This window comes from Microchirus variegatus, assembly GCF_963457635.1.
Source record: "Microchirus variegatus genome assembly, chromosome: 3".
Classification (NCBI taxonomy): Eukaryota; Metazoa; Chordata; class Actinopteri; order Pleuronectiformes; family Soleidae; genus Microchirus; species Microchirus variegatus.
In genome coordinates this window covers 20903568-20927679 of record NC_139804.1, presented here as the reverse complement: position 1 = coordinate 20927679, position 24112 = coordinate 20903568, and the positions used below count along the sequence as shown (strand labels likewise).

The 24112-nt window shown below is 39.2% G+C and overlaps 2 protein-coding genes across 2 annotated transcripts; one reads left to right on the top strand and one right to left on the bottom strand.

Moving 5' to 3' along the window:
• Positions 1 to 704: 704 nt before the first annotated feature.
• kcnj13 (potassium inwardly rectifying channel subfamily J member 13) lies at positions 705 to 5766 on the top strand (the record flags this gene model as incomplete). The annotated part of the gene is made up of 2 exons (XM_083887312.1): positions 705 to 1221; positions 5192 to 5766. 2 exons carry the CDS (start codon positions 705 to 707, stop codon positions 5764 to 5766), a joined length of 1092 nt encoding a protein of 363 aa, XP_083743438.1.
• A 6785-nt stretch (positions 5767 to 12551) lies between these two features.
• efhd1 (EF-hand domain family, member D1) lies at positions 12552 to 23349 on the bottom strand. Its single transcript, XM_083886710.1, has 4 exons — positions 23048 to 23349; positions 16565 to 16712; positions 14256 to 14390; positions 12552 to 13244 (listed from the first exon to the last, which is right to left on the bottom strand). Exons 1-4 carry the CDS (start codon positions 23341 to 23343, stop codon positions 13110 to 13112), a joined length of 714 nt encoding a protein of 237 aa, XP_083742836.1. The 5' UTR covers positions 23344 to 23349; the 3' UTR covers positions 12552 to 13109.
• Positions 23350 to 24112: the final 763 nt, after the last annotated feature.

The following is a 24112-nucleotide window of genomic DNA, read 5'->3' as shown; positions in this document are numbered from 1 at the left end:
AAGATTTGGGTATCTCCTGAATTATGGCTTACAGGAATTCAACGTGACCTGCCACATTGTTGTGCATTGAGCAATCATTGATGACATAGGGTGGTGAAACTTTGGTTTTACTTAACAGGTGTGAACATGGGCTGGTTTGCTGAGAGCATAAAGGTTCCACACAAACTAGAGCCCAAACAGGAACCATGCTGGTGTTAGTATTTGCACTCCTTGTCCCTCAGGACCACCAACTCCTCTAACTCCTGGTGGGACCTTTGCCTCAAATAGAACTTGATCCCTTTAGAAATGTTGACATGCATGGCGTGTATGAAACAATGATAATAATATACTATATATGAATAAAATAACATCTGTAGAAAATATATTTCAAACCAGAATAAGAAGCCAGTCTGATTGAGTCTGTTCTTCAGAAAGGGTGTCGTCTTCACAGTCAACCTTGGTTTACAGCCAATATTGTTGAATGACATGCTAAGGAAGGGTATGAAGTAAAGGCCATCATAAACCACACACTCCAAATTCTACAATGAAAAAACAAAAAACACCATAAGCATTCGACTTCCTGCTATGCCATGCTGGATACAGAGATGAACTGATATTGCTATCTACTTCAAACCTCTCATGAATAATGTCTGGGTGTCTTTCATCATTTCATTGCAGGATCATCCTCACTTTGAACCTGCCCTGCTTGTGATCCACCTCTAACCATGACAACCAAATCCACCAGCAGTGTTCTGGGTGGAAAGGCTTCTTCTTCTCCTCTCTTGTCTTCTCCACCTCACCAGCGCCTGGTCACCAAAGATGGACGCTGTTCTCTTAGTCCTCCTCTGTGTCCCTCTGGTTCATGGTGTGGGGCCTCTGGCAGAGCTTGGCTGCTGGCCTTGCAGGACTTGTGGGGACTGTTGGTAGGTCTGCGATGGAGATGGGTTCTACTGGCCTTCTGTGCCTCCTTCCTCGCCCACTGGCTGCTGTTTGCCTGCATGTGGTACTTGCTGGCTCACCTCAATGGAGACCTGGCAGTAAAGGATCATGATGCGCCTCCCCAGGGGCATGTGGTTTGTGTGAAACACATAACCAGCTTCACTGCTGCCTTTTCCTTCTCCCTGGAGACACAGCTGACGATTGGATATGGCACCATGTTCCCCAGTGGGGACTGTCCTAGTGCCATAGCACTACTGGCTGTTCAGATGCTGCTGGGGCTCATGCTGGAAGCTTTCATCACAGGTAAATCTATCATGTTGCTAAAGACTTGTCTCTACACATCTGCACAAGTTCAAATCTGTGTAAAATAATTATATATCCTGACAGCTCTCACTGATCTAGAGTGACATGAGGATATCAGTCTCAGTCTAAGGGAAACTTTTCTCGTATCTCACAACATTTGATCCAATCAGAGGTGGTCCTCTGCTCATGAGGTTAAACTGCTTCACCAAACGTGGTGGAGGTAGGAGCGTAGATGATGTCGAGAGCAAGGGTCGACCACCAGGTGTGCGTCACCAACACCCTTTACCTCATAAACCCTTTTCCATAAAGGACTTCTGATTTTCATAGTCATATATCCTTAATGAATGAATTTCCCAAATATGTTTGGTAGGTACAATATCTGAACATGCGGATCTATGCTAATGGGAGCAACAGACAGGAAGTCAAACAATGACATTGCTGACAGCCGCTTTAACTTTGACAGTATGTATAAGCTTATATCAACACCAAAACATTTTCAATGTTTTAATTGATTCCAGGGATTTGGGATCTCACAGAAACCCACATGATTCAACGTGACTTCAGAAGAAACAGTTAATTAATCAGTTAATTGCTGTTTGTGTGATGTTTTATACTAAGAAATGCAAAAAAAAATGTGGATGAAGAAGACTCAAGGAATGAACTTGGCTCGTAGTAACGGTTCTAAAGAAAAGTATGCAACATTTCCTGGTCAACTCACATTGCTCACGCTCGAATCGCTGTTCATTCGTAATATAGAACATGTTTATTTAAAATCGGAAAGACTGATGCGTCCGATGACGATAAAATAGTGTCTGTTAACCCCTCACACTACAGGATCATTTAGCCAGATAATCTGTTCAGATCAGCCTAAAATCCAAAGGAACCCACGTTTGTCGGCAGGGCCAGATCAGGACTGAAATATGGCCAATTATTATTGTGTGGGACACAATATTGAAGTTAAGCCCTAAATAATGGGTTGTTCATAAACTTACAGTACAGTCATAAAATTTTTTATTATTATTATTATTATTATTATTATTATTATTGTTATTATTATTATTATTAGTAGTAGTAATAATAATAGTTATAATAATAATAATGGAGTCTTGTTGAAATATAGTGTGCCTCATGCAAGAACGCCTTCATAGTTACCCCTTTTTTTCCTTATTTATTTATTTTTTCCATCACACTAAACCCACCAGATCACACTCAGGAAATGCTTCAAACTTCATAATAGCAATAATAATAAAGATATAAAAATGTAGGAAGTACATAAATGAATTTAGAATTAAAATTGGAATTACACAGTTAAACTGAGTTATGTTAACATAAATATTCATGAGTAATTGGTGTATAGTGTGAACAAATCTGTTCAAAGTTGCATGCAGGCTGCTGACATCAACTACTTTTGGTGGCGAGCGACAGGTGATAATGAGGAACAGGTGGAGCTAATTCAACAAGGGTGGTTGTTAGAGACTAATGAGAGAAGTCAACAGAATACACAGGAAAACAAAAAGAGAGACACCAGGTAATAACACTGCAAGACTAACAAAACTAAAATAAAAGACAAGTCAATTTAAGTTCTGTTCAGTTGTTTGCACCACATCTGATGAGTCACAAGTTACTTGTACTTATAAGGGTTAGTAGACTAGAACAGCATGATGCAGGAAACGTGAATCACGCTGAAGCATTTTTCACAGTAATCACTAGCTCACTGTACATTGTCCTTCTTAAAATATGACATCCAGCATGCTTTTTAAAGTCCATTGCTTCTTCTCAGCTGAGTCCTATTTTTTTCTTTTTCTGAACAAGCACAGTGCTGACACTGTGCTAATTATCACTGAGATATAGCAGTGATAATTCAGGTTTTTTGAAGTGTGATTGAAGTCAGTGCAGGAAATGGGAACCAAACACAGAGGCTGCCAGTGTGGGAAAAGAGGCAATAACAGATTTTATCCACCTCATAAAATGTACACTAGCTTAAGTCTAAGATATCTTAACAATATGTTTCGTGCTCTATCCTGCCATTACTGCCTTTTTGACAGGAAACGGAAGATTAAAAACAGCTTAATCTCCCACATCAAAGTCAAAATCAGAAAAGGCTGACCGATGGTCAGAAGAAGTGGTGAACATGTTCTTAAGATATCATAGACTTCAGTAGTCATAGATTTTATGATTAGGGGAGCCTTGTGTTAAATGGTTAGAATCCTTGAATTATCACTTATCTACAACCTCAATATACAGTATATATCAAAAAGGTATGTTTCTTATCCCATGAGTATAACCAAATGTGTGACAAATTCATCAACTTCCTTTTGGCAGATTAATGTGTGACTCCTGGTTCCATATTATCAGAAGAGCAGTGAGTTTTTTTTTACACATTAATAACACACTGTAAAATGTTGTAACTGAACAAACTTAAACTTACAACGATATTGTGTGAGAAAAACATTGGTTTTTAAATACAACACTGACAAAGATTAAGCTGGTGTGTTCGTATCTTTTCCTTTATGACCTTCAAAATAAGGCTCCACCACCATGACATTTAATTCTCTTTAAAACACTGAAGGGAATTGGTCTGAGGTCTGAAAAGGTCAGAACGTGTAATATTTGCTAAGAATAATCTGTGTAAGTTTCTTTTTCGAAAACAATGGATAACAGTGAGACTTCTGATATCTGTGTTGACCCATACTTTTTACTGTAAGTGCAGTTCGTAACTAGTTAATTACTTTTAAACCATGGCCACACTTAAATGAAGGATCTGAATACACATACCATGGAAGTATTCTGGTGAATATGTGATCATTTTCACCAGGAATGAATTGCAACTTGTCAAAGGCTCAGCAGCTGGATAATACATTATTTTTATTTTGTGTGCATGCATAACATACATCATATCAAATCAATATAGACGTTTAGCCTGTATTCTTGAATTTGCTTGATAGGGCTTAACATGGTGCAATATTTTTCCTTGACCTTCAACAAGGGCGAGGAAACGCTACCAGAAATAAACCTTTGAGCAGAGGAAAACAACCACAGACCTCAGGAAGAGTCACATGGTAGGGGGATCCTTCTCCTATTATAGAAAGAAATGCAAAAGATGTCATGGTTAACAAAGGTCTGGTTGTATTTTCTCACCACCTGGGGCGGCTTGTTTTAAAGTGCAGGATCCATTTAACTCATCTGTGATAATAGATGAATGATAGCACTGTATAACTCCTGTGTCCATTTGCTTATATACTGTGTGTAATGTGAGCAGAATTGGATCCCAACTTGTGCTTATGGCAGATTTATAGATTGTTAATTCAGATGCAACATTTGAATCTTTCATGTTTGACATATTTTTTTGCCAAATGAGTTGTGTGAGAGAGAGAGAGAGAGAGAGAGAGAGAGAGAGAGAGAGAGAGAGAGAGAGAGAGAGAGAGAGAGAGAGAGAGAGAGAGAGAGAGAGAGACTCTCTGCGTTTCTCAGCACAACAGTTGTTTGTTTTTCCCCGTACTGCTCACAGAGTGACGCATTTTACGTCACAACAACAAGGTTCCACACTGGAGCTTTAATTTCTTAACCTTTATTTGGACCCAGTGCAGCCTCAGAGCTAGTTGAATCCCATTGACACTCTACCTCAATTCTTTTGTTTAATTTAAATTCCAATTCCACACTTTTTTGGCCACTTCTTTGCTACTGTATTTGCCAGGTGGCATTTTTAAGTCTGTTGACTATTAATTTTTGGGTGGAACTAAGACGGCATGCGTCACTTGTTCATATGCACCCAGTTTCACAGTGACTGGGTAGCTGTGTAGTCTTTTAAACATGAGGCCCACTCTCTCTTCATCGTTCAAGCTGTGTATATTTTGCCACCAGAGAATAGTTTGTAAAAGACAGCTTGTGTCAGACACAAACAGAGAACATTTAGCTGCCATTCCTCTCTTGCTTCTACAAAAACTACTCATGACTCACTGTCTTTTCTCAGGTGCATTTGTAGCCAAGATCGCACGTCCCCAGAAAAGGGCAGGAGCCATCCAGTTCAGCCCGTATGCATTGGTGGGACAACATCAGGGCCAAAAGTGCCTCATGCTGAGAGCCACCAACCTGCTGCAGCGGCCCCTGGTGGATGTGAAGGTGAGTGCCGTTCTCTACGAGGAGCATGACGGTCAGGCCCTTCACCAGACTTCTTTGGACTTCCGCTTGGATAATCTGGGCCAGCAGCCTTGTCCTTTTTTCATCTACCCACTCACCTTTTACCACCCACTGGACTGCAGCAGCCCCCTCTACCCTGCCCTGTGCGAGGGCACATCCACCCACTTTGAGCTGGTGGTTTTCCTCTCGGCCTTGCAAGAGGGAACTGGTGACTCCTGTCAGAAGAGAACCTCCTACCTGCGGCAAGAGATACAATTTGACCGTTGCTTTGTGCCAGCGCTGCTGCTTGATGCTCGGGGGAGGTACATGGTGAGCACCCAGCAATTTGAAACAAGCCACTCAAAGGAACCTTTGAACAAGGATTGCGTCGTGCAGATCAACGGAGATGGAAGCGACAGGATGGAGTAAAGATGCTGTAGGGGAGGTCTCAATAGGACAGACGGTAGTGTCAGTGGGGCATCTGGGGAGGGTAACAGTGGGCCGGGTGTCTCTGTCATGAACTTCTTGATTTTAATGAATAGAATTTGTTTTGAAATGAAAATGTATCACAGACATGGGTGCTGCTGTCATTTCACTCACTCTGAGGCCTTAAAGCAGCTCCCAGCTTAATGATCCTCCACTGGCTTCCTACTACTTTACTTCCATTTAAGTGGGCTGCAATGCTTGACCAGTAGAGGGCACCCCTTTCAGAAGGTCAGCATGAACAAGTACTGTTGCAAAATTGATTGAATTTTTATTTTTTACTACTTTTTTTAGGTTTTTTGCAATAAATAACATTGTGACAAGATAACGTATTAATAGCAAAGATGTCAGAACATGGCTACATCACTAAAAAAACAGCGTGATCAGATGCTCACAAAACACCTGGAGACCTCATTGAAATGTGAAATTACTGTACAATAATCTGTTGTCAACTCCACAGTTTAAAATAGTAATAATAATAATAATGCATTTAATTTAAGGGCACCTTTCAAAGCACTCGAGGTCACCTTACAAAACATGATTAAAAGAGCAGAAAACATACAATAAAAAGAAATAAAATGCAGGCAGTAGACAAAACACCCACTTTCTGCTACAAATATCCCTCACACATCATCCAGTCTTGTCATACTAGAGCCAGATAAACAAAATCCAAAGTATCATCTGATCATTGTTTTTCAGTATTTATTTTCTTTTCAGTTAAGGTTTGTGTGGTCACGCTGTGTATGACAAGATTAAGGTAAATTGGGATGAAGTCACTAACAATAATCTGATACTTTGGTTCACTTTCAGAAACGTAAGAGCGGCATTCAACAAATAAAATGGCATCTTGAACAATGCAGTGAAGACAGATTTAATTTTCATACAAAAATGTTTTTATGAGACAAAGATCTTCTAACCATAAAAATCAGAACTTGAAATGAGGTACTGTATATTTAAAGTTCCAACAGGTAGTTCAGCTTTCTCTCTCACTGTTTGTCCTGCCTCTTCCTGTGTGCTTCTTTGTCCTGGCCTCACTGACTTGTGCACATACAGCAACTCCATTCTGTTTCTTAAACAATGTGCACACATTAGAAGAAACTCAAAATGTGCTTCTTACCATGTCTTTGCATTGACTTTATATCTAGTCTTTTCATATGCCAGAATCAATTAAATCAATGAGATAGGTCTCCATAGTAACTAACAGATTGACTGCTGATTACTAAAAAAAAAAAAATCTATGTATTATTTTTGATTTGTGCAATATTATTTTTAATGATGATGATTTTAGGTCAAAGAAATAAAGTTTGTTTGTCAGGATGAAGTGCTGTGGTGAAAGTGTGCATGTATTTGGGGGTTATTTTCCCTTCTGATCAAGAGTCACTGTGTTGTTATCTGTATGGTTTAAATACAAATCATGTAGCAGCCTCAGACCTGTGTAAGAAAAATGTTCCACTAACTGTGATTTTAAAGGATGAGATCTCTCTCTGTATTTCATATGTTTCAGTGCCTCTGTACAGTGTACATTACAAAATAAATATTTTCTAAACAAGCCTGGAAGTATTATTTCACTGTTACCGTGGCAACTGCACTGAAGATTATGTCCAACTGCTTTAACAGTGCCGCCCCCTGCTGGTGAATGGCAGTTCTACACATATGCTTTGACTCAAATCTATCAATACACTGTAGATGTCCATTTATTGTCTTTCAAATAATTATTTTATTTTTTTAAAAGAGCTAGAGAGAATAATACAATAACACTAATGATTAAAAACAACCAATAATTTGTTTAAAAAAATAAATCATGATAGATTGTAGTATTAACTTGGGATGTAACGGTTACCGGTGTCACAGTGGTGAAGGTTACTGTATTGATTTTAATCACCATGGTAACTGCGGTATATAACCAAAAGTGTGGAAAACTTGCGAGATGAGCGTGCTGTTTTGTTATTGGTGTTTATAAAAATATAAAAAATGTTTGTAATGACTCTTGTTTTTATTTAAAAAATTTGAATTACTGATGTAACGTTTTATAAGTGTGATTTTTTTTTAACTGTGTTTGTTTTGCACAGTTTTTATACATATATTCTCTATTTTGCAGTGTTTCGTTAAGGTTTTGGATTGTGATTCATTTTAATATATATAATTTTAATATAAATCTTCCTGAAATAACATATTTTGTTTTTTTTATTAAAAGACATATTAAGACATATTTTAGCAATAACGTGTTATACCGATATTAACCATGATGATTTTTGTCACTAATAGTATGGACCACTTTGTGTTCCCTCCTTTTATTCACTTAAAATGAAATTTTCTCCTGGAGATGAGACTCAACAATTAACTAATTTTCTGGAGATCTTGCCCACACCAGCTTTAATATTGTCAGTGTCACACAAAGCTCTTAATAATGTGGCCTCATGACTTACCAAGTTAAATGTCACATGTGATTCACAGCACAGCAGGAGAACTGAGATTATGGCCCAGTCCAAATGTCCAACTTCAGCCTCGTGGACTCATTCAGTCAGTGAGAGCTCAAGCCTGTGGCAAAGTGTCATTTGTGAGAGAGCCCTCTTGCGGCTATTTAGTGTACATGTTGTGCACTTTATGGCGACTTTCTAGATCTGGAAGTTTCAGCAGACTGTGCCTGAGGCAATTAACCAGTGCATAGCGTGTGAGTAACTAACCAATTAAGCAAAATATGATGGTAATGGAACGAGAGACAAACCCTGATGACATGTGAACATGCATGACATGATCATGTGATCAAGCATGAAAACAACACCATCTAGTCTGATGTCAAATTAACCCAACCGAGCATATCGTAAAGGACACGTTTGCATTACCGTAGTTACATGATGGTTTGTGCTATCGGGAAGATTCCAGCGGTTTCTGAAAGTTGCAAGTCAAAGCCAACATGTGCTTATTACAGTCATTTCTGTTGCAGGAAGCCAAGCCAACAATCGTTGTCAGCAGAGAGGAGAGACATTTTGGACATTGAGACAAAAACTCAAACTTTGTTTAGTACTGTTCAATAATTTTAGTTTTTCTTCATTTTAAATTATTAATCCACTATTTTAACATGCAGACATAAGCACACACAAAAGTCTATATGGAGGGTACCCAAGGTAAAGTAATATAACACATGAAGAAATCACTCACTCAGGCCCTTGATGCCAGTCTGAGGGTTCAAAGTTTAAATGTTTCAGTTGATTCAGTTCATTGTGACTCTAATTAAGTGCCATATACACTACTTTTACTACTATCCTTCTTTAATGCATGTTGGGACACAAACCTTAGATACGTAGAGATGTGTATATAAAAAAAACTGTACGCTCTTGTATATGGAATGAGGTTCTGTATTTTTAAGATCAGCTTTAATTATCCATTATTGCAATAAAGTCAGTTTTTCATTCCAACAGGGATTAAAACAACACAATATCTTTACAGGTGCCCAAAAAATATATTCCAGTGACATTTTCTTTTTATATTTGGCAACGTACAAGTCTTTTCTACAACAAATGACATCATAGACTATTTTATTCATGAAAAAATACATTTCATTAACGTCATTTAAGATACTTACAGTATTATTCAATGTGACAACTCAGACACATGCTACAACTTCAAACCAATATTACAGACACATGAACAGCATTTACCAACACACACTGCTCAGGTCAGGGCCTCTCTGTTATCCATTTTTTTTTAGGTTAAATGCCTAAATAAAGTTCAAATGAATTCATTTTGTGTCAATAATAATGTATTTTTATGTAAATTACACACAAATATATAAATATAATCTGGTGACATTAAGCCAAGTCATTTTTATTATCACCACAGTGCAGTGGTACGTGACCCCAACAGACTTGACTTCACCTAACACAGTCTGGGACAGGCCTGGGATCAAGTATCTGGGATAGAGAATTTTAGAGATTCTTTTGGGGATGATTGACAAGCATCATGGATATAACTCTGCACACTAATGTGAAAAGGAGAAGGAAAATAAAGAGAAAAGGATATGTTTCTGTCTTCAGGAGGGGGACAATGTCCTATTCTGCAGTCTCAAAAACAATGTCTGCTGCCAGTGTAAAAAATGCATGGCAGTATGCTTTAAGTGATAGAGCAGGTTTTGAGATACTGACACACAATCGGTGCCTACTGCACTGTGCACTGTGCCCTGTGAGTAGAACCAGGCATCTTGAGATAACGGTGAGGTTAAAAAGCCTTTTTTAATTGTTCTAACCACAAACTAAAGCTTGATAAGTGCAATCGACCACTCACTCCTAGCAAGAAAGTCTATGGAGAAAATCTGTGATTCACTGCACACAAGGCAGGAGTTGTAGATCTTATTCTGGGGCTTCAAATTTTGAAATCAAAGTTGGAACGAGGGTCTTTCTGCATGGAGTTTGCATGTTTGCACGGTGTGTGCATGGGTTTTCTCTGGGTTCTCCAGTTTCTTCTCACAGTCCAAAAACATGCAGATCACTCCCAGTTCCACAGATTGTGTTTGTTTGTGCTTCCACACTTGCACTTGCCAATATGACCAACAGAGGCCGCTACAGGCTTGTTGCGTGAATGGAGTGAAGTCTGCCATCTCCGATTGCCTTGTTTTGTTTGTTTGGGTTGAAATGAGCTACTACTACTGAGAAAAACGTTGAAAACAGAAGTAAAAGTAGCTCTTGGCCATTTTCAATTTAATTTTGTCAAAGTAGCTCTCAGAAGAAAAAAGGTTCGCAAAATCCTGGATGGATTTTGAAATCTTTCATTTTGAATTTCCCATGTGACACTACGTTACTAAACAAGGCAGTGGTAGATCTGCAGCTGCTCTGTCCCTGATAAAATCACTATATTTTCCATGGGCTTTGGCACCGGATGTTTACAAAGTGACACAAAAAGACTATCTCATGGCAAGATAAAGCAGTAAACATACTGTTATGATAATGTTGACTTAAGCAGGCAAAGATTTTAACAAGGTGAGCCTTTTGTCAAGTGGCTGGGGGAGACAAGTCACCACAAAGTAGCCACCTCTATATCATTTCCTGACTTTGTGTCAGTATCTCATTAAACCCTCACTCCAATAAACTAACCCTTTTAAGCTTTGCTTAGCATAAAAACCTGACAGCAGTGGGAGCAGTGAGTGAGTCAAACCAACACCTACACGTACACCTCATCTTCACTTGTGCGTTCAGGCTGGAGACGTTTTCTAACACTGTGTATTTCACCTACACTGCATGCGCTGACTGCTTTATATAAAGTTAGAGCAAAAAATACAACAATAAATAGTTATGTCTTAAAAGCATTATCTCCCAAGCCAGCGTTAGGGAAGCTGTCCTTCATTTTTAATCTTACCATGTGCTGCTGTCGATTGTGCTTTAGAAACAAAAGACAGTGAGTTACACATTATGGGAAACATGTTTGTTTTGCCTGTGAGAGCAACATGAGGACGTGGACTTTAGTTACAGTTCTGTGCTCATCCAAACATTAAAGTGTCGCCAGATCACACTTGGAAAGAGCCAGTTCAAAGTCCAGTTCATACACATGAAGTAATCTATTTCATGTTCATTTTAGTTTCATTCTCGTTTGTTTTATATTCACATAGGAATATTCACATACTCCAATTTTGAACTCTAGTCCAATACATAAATTTATTTTTTTTTGTTTGCATAAAATGTGTGCGGGGTAGGGGGTGGGGTTCACCAACTGCTTCAAATTCACACTTTACAATTAGTAAACTGATTCTCTCAGTTCAGCTATCACAAAATATATCAACGTGTTAACGTTTTGTTGTCGTTCACAAAGATACGTTCTTCATACGTTCTTTACGTGAACGACATTCACATAAAGGATCAATAATACAAAAGTTATCCGTAAACCAAGTCATTAATCTGCCTCATACTTACAGCATACAAGCTGATGAAATGCTCTAGTGTCAGTCTCTTCATTTCACTGTCACAAAGAAAGCCATTAAACATATTTCCCAAAATGCTGAAATAATACACACAAAACAGACCAACTCTCTTGGTTGTAGGACTTGACAGATTAGCGATAGCGTCATCTAATCTGGGGATTTGTGGGCACAATAACAAAATCAGGTTACATTTCAATTCCTTTTAAAGACTGAAATCGCTTCAGTGCAGCCAATGACAACACAGGCTGGTTACTATGAGATCTACAGCTGAAGTTAGAGTCCATGTCAGTGGTCCAAATTAGCAATTGCCAGCAACTGATTGACCTATTAATACTTCATTTTATCATACTAGAGCAACTAAGTCTCCCAAAAGATACGTTCCCCTGCAACTATTCTGCAGTCTCATTGTGTTTCTTTTTAACACATTACCAGTATTGATGTAGTTCATGTGTATCTGAGGTAAAACTGTCACAGGAAGGTGGAGAAGGAGGATTTAAAGGTGCATGTAACTAAGCAAACTCTCTGTCAAGCACCTTCATAAAACACCTTCATGAAAAATAATCTCTAGTTGCTACTGATTTTAAGGACAAGAAAAACTAACGAGAATCAACACAGACAAATGTAAAAGATGTTTGACGCTATATAAGAGACCCATGGTCTTTTCCTCGCTGTGGAAAAGACGGGTGCTTTTGTTGTGCTCAAACCTAACTACGGGTTATTAACTGTGCCTAAATTTAACCACATTGATAACCAGGAAACAGCTATGTTATGAACGCCACAAGCAGTTAAAACACTATAACGTTGATATTACGCACGTCTTTAGACATATAAACAGTAACATCGTTTTGATCCAGGAAAATACGTTCTAAACCAAACATAATTAAGGACGCAGTGGGGATGCACGTTTTAGGGGACGCACGTTTTAGGAGACAAGGTTGGAGAAAACGGATCACGTGAATTGAAACATGACATTTAAAATCCGTCACACTGAGGTGAAAACTTCCAGTTATACAAAGGACACAAAGAACAGATCCAGGAAATGCACAAGAAACCCGATGATATCTGCATGAATCTGGAACGTCCACTTAATATTTCCTCATGCATTTGAAATTAAATGATTTAAATGTTATTATTCCTGCCTTTATTTTGAAAGACTGGCAGGAAGAAGCATTTCCTGCTCCTGTCGTGTGAGGAGACGTTATTTTTCAAGTATCTTACTAAGTATGTACTTAAACACATGGTTCTATTTTTGTTATAAAGTGCCAAACTATGAGATATCTGTGACACTGGTTTAAGTGTATGAGTGTAGTGTGACGCTGTTGCTATGATCTCTGACAGCATGTCAGGGCCGTTGTGTGCGACCTGTACTGGGTTCAGTGGGTCAGGAGCAGAAGGTGGACTGCAGCTGCTTGAAGGCTGCTTGTCTCTGCTTCTTCTCATCATCCTGTCTTTTCCGCTCCTCTTTTTCCTCTCGGATCTCAGCCTCGAACTTGCTGCCCACAGACAGAGCCTGCACCTGAGAACACACAAAGGACGCACAAAGAGTGGACTTTTAACCGATATCTGATCCCGCTATATATTTATGTCTTTCCCTGCGCCCAACTGCAGAGGTAATTTATTCTTTTCTGTGGTGAAATTAACACAATATTTTTCGTACTCATGTCGCAGCTGATGTAGAAAGACATTTTTTTCAGTGTACAAAACAAATAAATATAAAAAAAGTCATGGAGTGAGCAGCCTATTCAGCCTACTGTTTTAGTCATTAGTCATACACTCCTGACAAAAAAGTATGCACAGTTCGCGGTGGTGGATCGTAACCAGATTGTAAGTAGAGCTTCAAAATGAAAAAAAAAAAAAGAATAGGCAATGTATTCAAGACTGCATTGAAACTCAAACAGGCTGTTAATCAGCTGATCAAAAGTTTAAGACCATAGCCTTAAAAAATCAAAAGCTGGCTTCCATGTCATTTTGTATCAGGTATTCACTCTGTTTCTTCTTTTGTTTCTTGCTCCTGTTTCTTCTTTTTGCATTTTGAAGCTCTACTTATCTGGTTACGATCCACCAGCGAGAAATGCGAATACTTGATCTGTCTGACCTAAATCGTACAAGCTCTGACCTCAAAGTGTGTAATAACATGCAAATAGGGGAAGGCCTCATGAGAAGATGCTAAACCTTTATAAATGAGAACACAACATTTAGATACTTAAAATCTGATATTTGAAACATAATTACGGAAATTGAATTAATACAGCAACATATTTTGGCTTAATTTGTTGACAGCAATGGATTATTTACATTAAATACAACCAAATAAGATTCACTTTAAATTTCAGTTGATGTTGTAGTTGTTTACTATACATCTTTTCACAGGCACCACAACTGCTGTGCGACGCCCGCCAAAGTCGGGCCAGATGGATTTGGGAACTACTGTATGACTTAGAGTGACTTCCCATTGCATTTTTAAGTAGAAAGCTGGAGAGAGTTTTCTGAAATGTGACATTAATGACAGTACAAACTGTCATCTTACCTTGGCTTCAAAGAAATCTTTGGCTCCCATCACTCCCTCGGTGGAGACGTTGATCTCTGACAGTCTGGCCAGAGCCATCAGACCACTTTCCTCCTGCAGCTCTCCAGCCGCTGCTCTGCGGAAGATCAGCAGGAACTGCAGGGATACGACCAAACAGATAGTGTCCATGTTAACCTGTGTTTAATGTGTTCTGGTCCCCCGCAGCGTCAGTCCAACACTGCTACTGCTGATAGTAGTGATGCTGTTCATTCAGGTATAGGACAAGAACCTTTTATAAATCACTGTGGCTCTGACTTCAATTTAAACATGTCAGTGCTCCTCTATAACAGCCTGCCTGTGCAGAAATATCTATTTATTTTACTCAACAAACCATGTCAGATTTATTCATTTTATATACTTCTCGTATGTGATGCAAAAACTGTGACTCAGTGGTAGAGAGGTTGGCGGAGGTGAGTCATATAGTGAGCATGCTGATTCCTCTTCACTCCGCTTCTCTTCGTATTCTTTAATCCAATAAAACACGTGTGTATGTGCAATATATTTCATAATAACTGCCCCTCCCTCTCGTCAGATCTTAACAGTTTCTGTTACACCACGATGAATTTTAACATTGAAGATCATAGTGTCACTTGGAGAGCTCTGTCATGGGGTCAGTGCCTGTCCTTTATTTTGTTAAAGATCTTGGTTTCCTGTGTCGTGTGTTCCGCTTTTGTTTCAGGAGACTGACTGGTCGGCGGGGAGGGGCGGAGCTTCTGAGCCACTCACCTGCAACTCATCTCCTTGTTTCCTTCTGCTATTTATACTCTGGTTTCTGGAGCCGCAGTCGGCAGTGTGTCACGTCCACGCCGAGTGGTAACAAAACCTATTTCCATGATTCTCTGAGACTCTTGCCTCTAGCATTTTTGTTCCTTTGACACTATTTTCTAATTGCCTGTTTTTTAACCTCATTTACAATTCCCTGGACTCAGAGCTCTGCCTGCAACACTGCCACCCTCTGCCCCCTTAGTTGTGTTTTACCTTTGGCTTGATTTGGTTTGGTTTAGAAAAAAAAAATTTTTGCAAAACAACTCTTATTTCCATTCAAGAAAGCATTCAAATAAAACTTCAAAGACTTATAATTGAACTACAGTGTAGAAACAATGCACTCTGGGTAATCGTTCAGATGCTATACCGTGAGGTAAATTGTGCAGCAAATAAGCAAGAGCAAATAATCAAACTATTTCAAAGACTCAGTTGTGGAGGATGGCGTTGTCATGTTTTTGGGGGCTGGGATGATGCTAGCAAGAGGTCATGTGATCACGTACTGTAGGCTCACTCGAGGTCATCTGACACTGAAGTAAGGAAGGATTCTGCTACACACATTCAGGAAATGTGTGGAGTTTCAGTGTGTGTTTTCATTGGTGTTTGCAAAGACATCTAAATACTCAACAATGTCAATATAGACTATGGGTGGGAATTGCAAGGTACCTCACGATACAATACGCGATACTTGGTCCATGATACCAATAATGTCATGATACAACAATTCTGTGGTAATCAATATATTACAAGACTATCATATAGCGATGCATCACAGTATCTGTCTAACTGAAGAAAACAAAATGTCTGTGAAAAGTTAAAAGTGCAGGATTTCTCAATTTATTCACAACACAGAAAACAAAGTGCATAAAATCTATGTATTGAATGTGGTAAAGGGCATCTCTTAACGTAGCTTCCTCCGCCATTATCCCGCTGTAAACTCCCTCTTGTTCTGCCAGGTAACTTTCGCCCAAGTTTCCCTCATTCATTTGAGCAGCGCCACCGTGAGGACACATGAAGTAGTGAGGGACTGTTTACCTAACCCTGTTAAGAGCACCTTCCTTTGCTAATTAAAATATCAACATTTGCCATAAAGTATTGATTGATCGTATTGTGTGAGGAAGGACAACATTATGTAACCAAATTGATATTTTGATCCAACCCCTAATTTGCACATCTTTAAACAAAAATCATGATATTATCTTAGATGATAAATCTTGCCCTCTATTTTTTTGTCACCAATAACATAACCCTGAGGTCATTTGTAGTTTTTTTGTCTTATAATATATAGTTAAACACTCATTGTTGTCTAGTCCCATGTAAATAACTAACATCATTGAGGTTCAAAAACACATATGAGGCACTGAAACAACATATGATCCTGTAGACTTAGTTGTGCCAGTAACATGTGTTTATAATGTGTATAATGCATATGTGAATGTCATAGAAATGCTGTTTTTTTTCTGTGGTACACTGTGACACTTAGACTCAGCTTTCCCATGAGGTCTCACCTCTCTGAAGCTCAGTTTGCCATCAAAGTCTTCGTCCACCTCTCGGATCATGTTCTTAAGGCCAAGGTGAGTCTGTGGAGCTCCCAGCTTCTCCATCATCAGCTTCAGTTCCATCAGGTCGATGAAGCCGTCTTTCCCGGTGTCATACCTTAAACAAAAAGCACACAGGGTCAGGTCCTAACATCGATTATGATAACAGAATCACAATTTTGTCTTCTATGTTTGATTGTGTTCTATGCAACTAAATATGAGTTTGGGTTTTTCATCCATTAGAACCATATTATTCAAAGTTGAATTCATCAAAACATATATGCTGTCATGTATGTGAAGCAGACTTTTTTTGTTTTTAAAGTTGACTATATAATATTTATATTCCACACAAGGTGGTCTTTGAAATCTTTATTGAATCTGAGAACCTTATAATGAATAGTAGTTAATACTTTGATAAAGTAAATGTGGTAATTTCTCGTAAATCTGAGGCTTGACTTGCAAATCAGATAATAATATCTGTATTTGTCAGAAATATAGCAGTTAAATATTTCCCCCCCAAACTTAGGTATGAGTTGTATAGAGAGGGAACACTTTTTTGAAATGCAGAGTGATAATATGACTCAAAAGCAATTTGCCAGTTAATTCAATACAATTTAATCAATAAAGTTGATAAAGACACAAAAGCAAGAAGGAGGGACCCTCTATTCATTACTTTCACTTTGTCTTCATATTATTTGATCACTCCAAAATATAAGATTTGAGATTTAACGCCTCTCCGGCACATCTATAGGAGGAGGCAGGAGCTCAGCCAAAACTGAGCGTAACTGCTCAAGACTGCGGGCAGCTGTTATCACCAAAGGCCGAGCCCCACAGAGGCTCATGTCTGATACGAGTATTTATAGAAATTTGCAGCAGCTTTCCATTTTTTCTCTGTGTGACACAGAGGGAGAGAGACTTTTCCATCACACTTTCACAGATATAATGCAGTCTCGCTCCCCTGACTCTTTAAAGTGTAAAAATAGTAACTATCACTCTCTACACTAATCACTTATATTCTATCAGAGGTATTTCCTCTGTGGAAATACAAGCAGGTCAAAGCCTGTTAATGCAACCTTTCTTTTTGGTGCACTACATTGATTCCTATTCATTTATAGTCAGCCGTGCCCAAAACCTCAACTCCAACTTTAACCAGGGCCTCAGAACTGAGGTTCTGCCTCATTAGGACTGGGCCTGTACATACTCTGCAAGAACAGGAGAGAAATGTGTTCTTTTTGTGGCAAGAACAAGAGTAAAAGTTAGTTCTGGCCCGGACATTTCATACTTCACGAGAAACGCAAGTGCAGAAGTCCTCATAGGGAATGACAACATTTCCGCATTAACCACACCCAATCACACAACAGTTGTTGGACGACACACGAGAAGAAAGTTCTGTCCAGAAGATGTGTCAAGAACAAGCTGCAAGAACTCCCAAATGAAAGCAAATAATGACGTCATTCTTTTCTCGCAGCCCTGGGAGAGAGAACACATTTCTCTGTTCTCGCAGAGTACTTACAAGCCTTTAACCAGAACATGCTTTATCTTAAATGTAATGGTGACCACATATACTGATTCACTGACAGTGTTAAAGCTCTTTTACACACAAAAAAGACCTGTGGTTGGTCTGTAATATTTTTTTTTTCCATCCGTGCATCGTGTGGCACTCAGGTGTGATGTGTAATGTCACACATGTGCCACAAGCAATGGAGTTGGGGGGAAGACAAAAAAAACAAACAATTACAATTCCATTGCTCTCAGTGATAGGAGCACTGAGTGGATACTATTTTTTATCTTTTACTTTGGTCTCTCTTTAAAAGGATTGGCTTCGATGATGAAATAAATTATACTGAGATCTTCCCAAAGTTTCTTAAAGTATTGCAGTAACATTGCACCTGAGAAATCGAGCAGAAAAAAGAAAATTATGTCAACTAGCATCTTAAAAAATAATAAGATTTTTTTTAACATGAAGGCATTGTCTGATATGAGCCATCAACCCTCATATGTAAATACTTCACTAAAATAGAGATATCCAACACTCACAGTGAGGGCTGCACATATGTGACTTTCATTGGGCTGGTATCAGTATGAATTCAAGGTTGTGAAATCGGTATCGGTGAAAAAAAGTGATATCACGTCTGTTGTTGCAGAGGTAACAAAAATGTATACACAAAATGACACACACACTAACAGACACACACACACACACCATTCAGCATTTAACTAATTAGTGTGCATCTGTCAATTCATTTGCATTATGGCCTGATTCCAGCGGGAGGCTTCCTCTCCTGGCACAACATTCCATTCCCATGAACACAAAGGTCCTTGTCGACCAGCTTGGCTCTTGTTTGTGGGAGCACAAGAATGCCAGAGGCTCACTACTGCCATCTGACCAAGAGCACAGCAAACGCTTCTGTCATGGATGAACACGAGTCTTTACAACAACATACAACAAGTCAGCTATTGTACTTGCTGTCATGGTTTTAATTTAGAAAATATATTTTTTCCCTTGTTTATCTTTTTCTATTGCTTTGAAGTAACCAAGTCGAGCTGTTGGGGAAAACCCACTGTGAGCATCAGTGCAACTATTTTTATTTATTTGTGTATCTGATATAAATGGTTTAAGGCAGGGGTGTCCAAACGTGTTATAACAAGGGCCAGATTTGATAATGTGAACACAAATGCACTGCTTTATAATCATAATTGTATTTTCCTTGTCACAATTATCATTTTTAAATGGCAATGTAACCAAATCCAAGCCACGCAGGGGGGAACAAATGAAACAATTCTGCCTTTCTTTCACATCTGGAGTCAGATAAGAACATAATAGGAGGTGAATGCATGAATCTGTCCGTCATGGCTGGGTTGTGAACCCTGTTTATAAATATTGGTGAGTGAATATACTGTGTAAATACAATCAAAACACAAGAGGGGTATATTCTGGCCTACAGGGCTATAGTCTGGCATAAGAAAATTTACACTTGTTAAAGCGGCCTAGGCCATAATGTACCTGAGGTATAATCTAGCATAGGTCACTTTAACCGTGGCTTTATTCTGGACTGGTTGTATACTATGGCCTGTTACACCAGGACTCCGGATTCAAAGCGCAACTTCTAACCAGCTCACATGACTGAGGCCTATTTTCTGTTCCAGCCCGTCCCTGGCCATAAATAATACAGTATAAACACCAAAGCTGCGGGCCGTACAAAATCTGACCGAGGGCCGTAATTGTCCCGCGGGCCAGACTTTGGACATGCCTGGTTTAGATTCTTTTTGTAGCAGGACCAAATCCAAAGACTATGACGTACTTACTCATAGTCAGTGTCTCACAAACAGCCCCCTGTGCTGAGAGACAGCAGAGCAGAGATGAGCTCACACTCAATGAAAACTCAGCGCAAAGGTTTGCTCAGTTAAATCTACGTCAGTATATTTTTCACCACTTTCTCTGTCGCACACCAAAGTCCATTGAGAAAACCTGTGTTTTTAGCTCAGTGGGACACTGCAGCTGGTAGTCTATTGACAGTGCGCACCATGCTTGCTGAGCTTACTTTACTTCGATAAAGTCTAACTAAGGATTTTAACACCAAAGTCACAAATTGACCTATTTGAACTTAGGATCTGTTCGTCTCCTGCTGCCTCTATCACTGTGTGTTGCGATTAAAAAATATTGATTTCCTCTCTGGACCTTTACAAAGCAACACAGACTAAGGTTTACATTGTGCAAAAGGTTAAACAGTGAGATAAGGTATCATAGACTCCAGCAGGCATAGCTTTTAGTAGCAGTTTCAATGACAGAGGGGTCGTTTCTGCAGTTTTAAGATCGTTTGAGAAAAGACATTAATAATTTAGAATTCAGAAATGTGTTTTTTGTGTTAAGAAATAACGTATTTATAGTTTGGCAGCGACTTGGAGATGAACATCTTCGCCTCTGTGGATGCTCTGTGCTCACAGTGTCCGGCACAGAGCAGCGTTACCTCGGCCTGATCCACTGGCTCCACTGACGTCTCTGTCATTAGATACTTGTGTGATCATTAGATTTGGTGATGATGCGTATTTTCATTTCAATGAGGTTTAAGTACATCCTTGCATACTTGGGTATTGAGAAACGACCTGAGTCTTTGCATCTCAAGCTGATTCTCGGCTCAGGGGACACACACAGCGCAGTCAGCTGACTTCTTTATGTGAAATGCAGGCTGTTGAATTCTATGTGTCAAGTAACTCACACGACAACCGCACTTCAAAACCCTGAACTATCCCTTTAAAAAGCCATCCACAGAGACAAAACCCTGCTTTAATATGAAGTCTGACAGACAGGGGAGGAGATGCATGTGTTCTGGATGCTCTGGACATTCTTTACAACTTCTCTTGACAGCCCCATAATCTCAACTCGGTGTCCAAGCAAGGTCATGTGACAGTGCAGCAGGATAATCCACAGTGAGTGAATGGACAAGCCCTACACACACACACACACACACACACACGCATACAAACATTCCAAGACCAAGCACAACATTGTGGAACTCAAGCCACAATTTCTGCATTACCAAAAAAAGGGAGAAATTCCAACCAAGTGCGAATCCTACCGGCCAATTTGTTTCCTCACATGTGATTAGTGCTGCATGATTATAGCAATCACAACGTGAGCCTGTGCAATTATACAACCACAAAGAGCTGTGATTGAACTAAATAAAAAACCCAGGGCTGTCCAACATGGCATTGTTTATCTCACATTATGAGGTCACACACTACAAACCATTCACTCTGTCCTCACGGTCTATTGTGCAAACAATTCTCAGCTCTGCACTCCGTGGTGCAGTGTGCAAAAAAAAAAAGAGAGATTCACATAAAGAAGCCTCAGATTCAAAAATCTTATTTTCCTTATACTGGTTGGACCAAAACAAATCTGTAACTCATATGAGTTGTCATTGTATGGTAGTGGCACAGTATTTTTTTTACAACTACTAAGAATTTAGAACTATATACTTATATGAATTATATCAGGGCTGCAACTATGGATCGTTTACATAATCCATTAATCTGTCAATTCTTTTCTAGATTATTCGATTAGTCTTTTGGTCCAGAAAATGTCAGAAAATATTTGATAATGTTGATCGGTGTTTCTCAAACCTAACCCTAACCCCAAAATTATTCCGTTTTAATGTTTGTATTTTTTTCTTACATGGAGCAAATAAACCAGAAAATATTTGCCTTTAAGAAGCTGAGAAATCAGAGAATTTGTTGCAGTAATCGTTCTCTCAATCATATACAAGATGACTTCAGGGTCAAATTAATTTGCATTTTCTACATCCAAAAATGTCATCAAATGATATGGGTTTTTTTTTATCTAATGCAAATATTAGAGGGTTCAAATTATCACTTAACATTAAAGGTTCAGTGTGTAATAATTAGTGGGCAACTAAAAAATGACATTCTTCTTCATTTGTGGAGCAAACCTCTGCTTCAAATGTACAATATGTCTGGTTTGTCCACTCATGCTGCTGCAGAAACATGACTGCACAAGATGGTGGCCTGAATAAAGCAAGGCCATTGCCTTATGTACATTTAAAAGGCTTTTTCTACGGCTATGAACAAAGTATTTGTATCAGAAAGTGACTATATACAAACATACTTGTTGGCAATACTAACAATGATAATAAATAGATGATTACCCAATTATGAACGTGTTTAGAACACAGTGATTAAGTATTATGCAAACTTAAATAATGTTTAATCAAAGCTTGGAATGATTCAAATTAATTTCCCTTTTCTCCACCATATGTAATTTGTGGTGCCACAAGGTGACAGCAGCATTTGTTTGGAAGACTGTGTTTGTAGAAGTGCTTGTTGAAGTCTCATTACCTCAATTACACACATTAAATAATATTATAAATATTTGTTGGATAATGGCAGTGACTGGTGTTATGACATTTTTTCATTGTTTAAATACCCACACCTATGTCATATATTCAATGTCAATTTATTAAAAACAAAAAATCCAAGTATTACACAATGGTCATTTGAGAGAAAAATGTAATCTGGTTCACAGCGTCAGTGTTAATCTACAGGAGTAGATAAAGCTATAAAACAGAGGTCTGAATGTTTACAGAAAGTATTAGCAAGGATTGTACTTTAATTCAACAGAAAACCTCACTAGTTACTAGGTTACATGAAGAAAAAAAATCGGTTCTTTCTTTGTTTTAAAACAATAGATCCGTCAACACCACACTTATTTTATATGATTCACATATTGGACTATTTTTTGAGGGGGGGGGGCTGATTCTGTCACGCAGACCTGGCAACCCCTCGGCCCTGGGAATTACTCACAGTAAGCAGTGGCAACAGCAGCAGTCTAATCTCATCATGAGCCACCCGCTCCACAAACACGTCGTGCTGCATCTCTCCCCCGCCTCCCCACGCGTGGACATGTACGGACCACCGAAGCGTGACCCCGGGCCTTACCGTCGAAACATCGCCTCCATGTCCTTTATCTGTTTGCGGGAGAACTCCTTGAACTCCGTGTAGGGGTTGAAGACGCGGGTCGGTCGCGAAACAGCGTTGCCCTCGTTGATGTCCAACCTGCGGGTCAGTTTGGCGGAAAGCTCGGACGTCGAGTCGCCGCAGGCTGCCTCGCTCTCCTGCGGGTTTTCCTGCGGTTTGGGCCGCACCGGGCTCAGCTCGGGCTCCGGCCGAGGCTCGGTTCCCTGCGTGGCGGCCTTTCGCGCCTGCAGCTTTTGACTCAGCTCGTTGGACGCCATGCTGCGGTTAGGATGCTGCTGTGGGAGGCTGACTGTGGAGAGGAATGGTGCTGAATGACAGCTTCTTCATGGACCACTGTCAAGTTACCCGAGACGCAGTGACACGCAACTGAGCTTCCGTCCGCACTCTTTCACAATAAGAGCGTCATATCAACACAGCCACTGTAGTCACAAGACTACTCCTGTTTTCTATGGAGGTGCTAAACTGTCAAATTATATAATAACTATTGCAATTAAAATTAAATTAATATAATAAAAAGTCAATATGAACGATATATACGAATTAATACATATGTAAATTAATCATCAAACTCCGAAACACATTTTATAATAAACACTGTTCGGTAATGAAAATGACTAAAAATTTCGACACTAATTTGTGTATTTCTACATTAACGTGGGGGCTACAGACTTTTCACAGGAGATTTATTCCTAATAAGATAATTTGTTCTTTCATCATCCTCAGTTACCCTGGTATGTACAGTTGGGTCCTACTTTCTGTGTCTGCACAGAGGTCCATGTGATGTACATTTTGTCATCTGCCAAAAATGTGGACCCTATGTTGATAAATCCCCTCACTTTATTCAGTTGTTTTGTGAGAAATTATATTATTTTTCACATTCAAATATGTGCTTTCAGATCTAGATTGAGCTCATTATTTTATTTTGACAACCGGATGTTGACGTCCTTACAAATCAGCCTGAGTCATTGGATCGCAGGCCTGTTACCGTAAAAGCTTTTGTAAGGAGGGCGTTAAAATTCAGCGTCA

Coding starts and splice junctions, on each gene's coding strand:
- efhd1 (XM_083886710.1), bottom strand. CDS start 23,343: ATGGCGTCCAACGAGCTGAGTCAAAAGCTGCAGGCGCGAAAGGCCGCC. Junction 14,391..16,564: donor GCAAACTGAGCTTCAGAGAG/GTGAGACCTCAT, acceptor GTATCCCTGCAG/TTCCTGCTGATCTTCCGCAG. Junction 13,245..14,255: donor AAGATTTCTTTGAAGCCAAG/GTAAGATGACAG, acceptor GTGTGTTCTCAG/GTGCAGGCTCTGTCTGTGGG.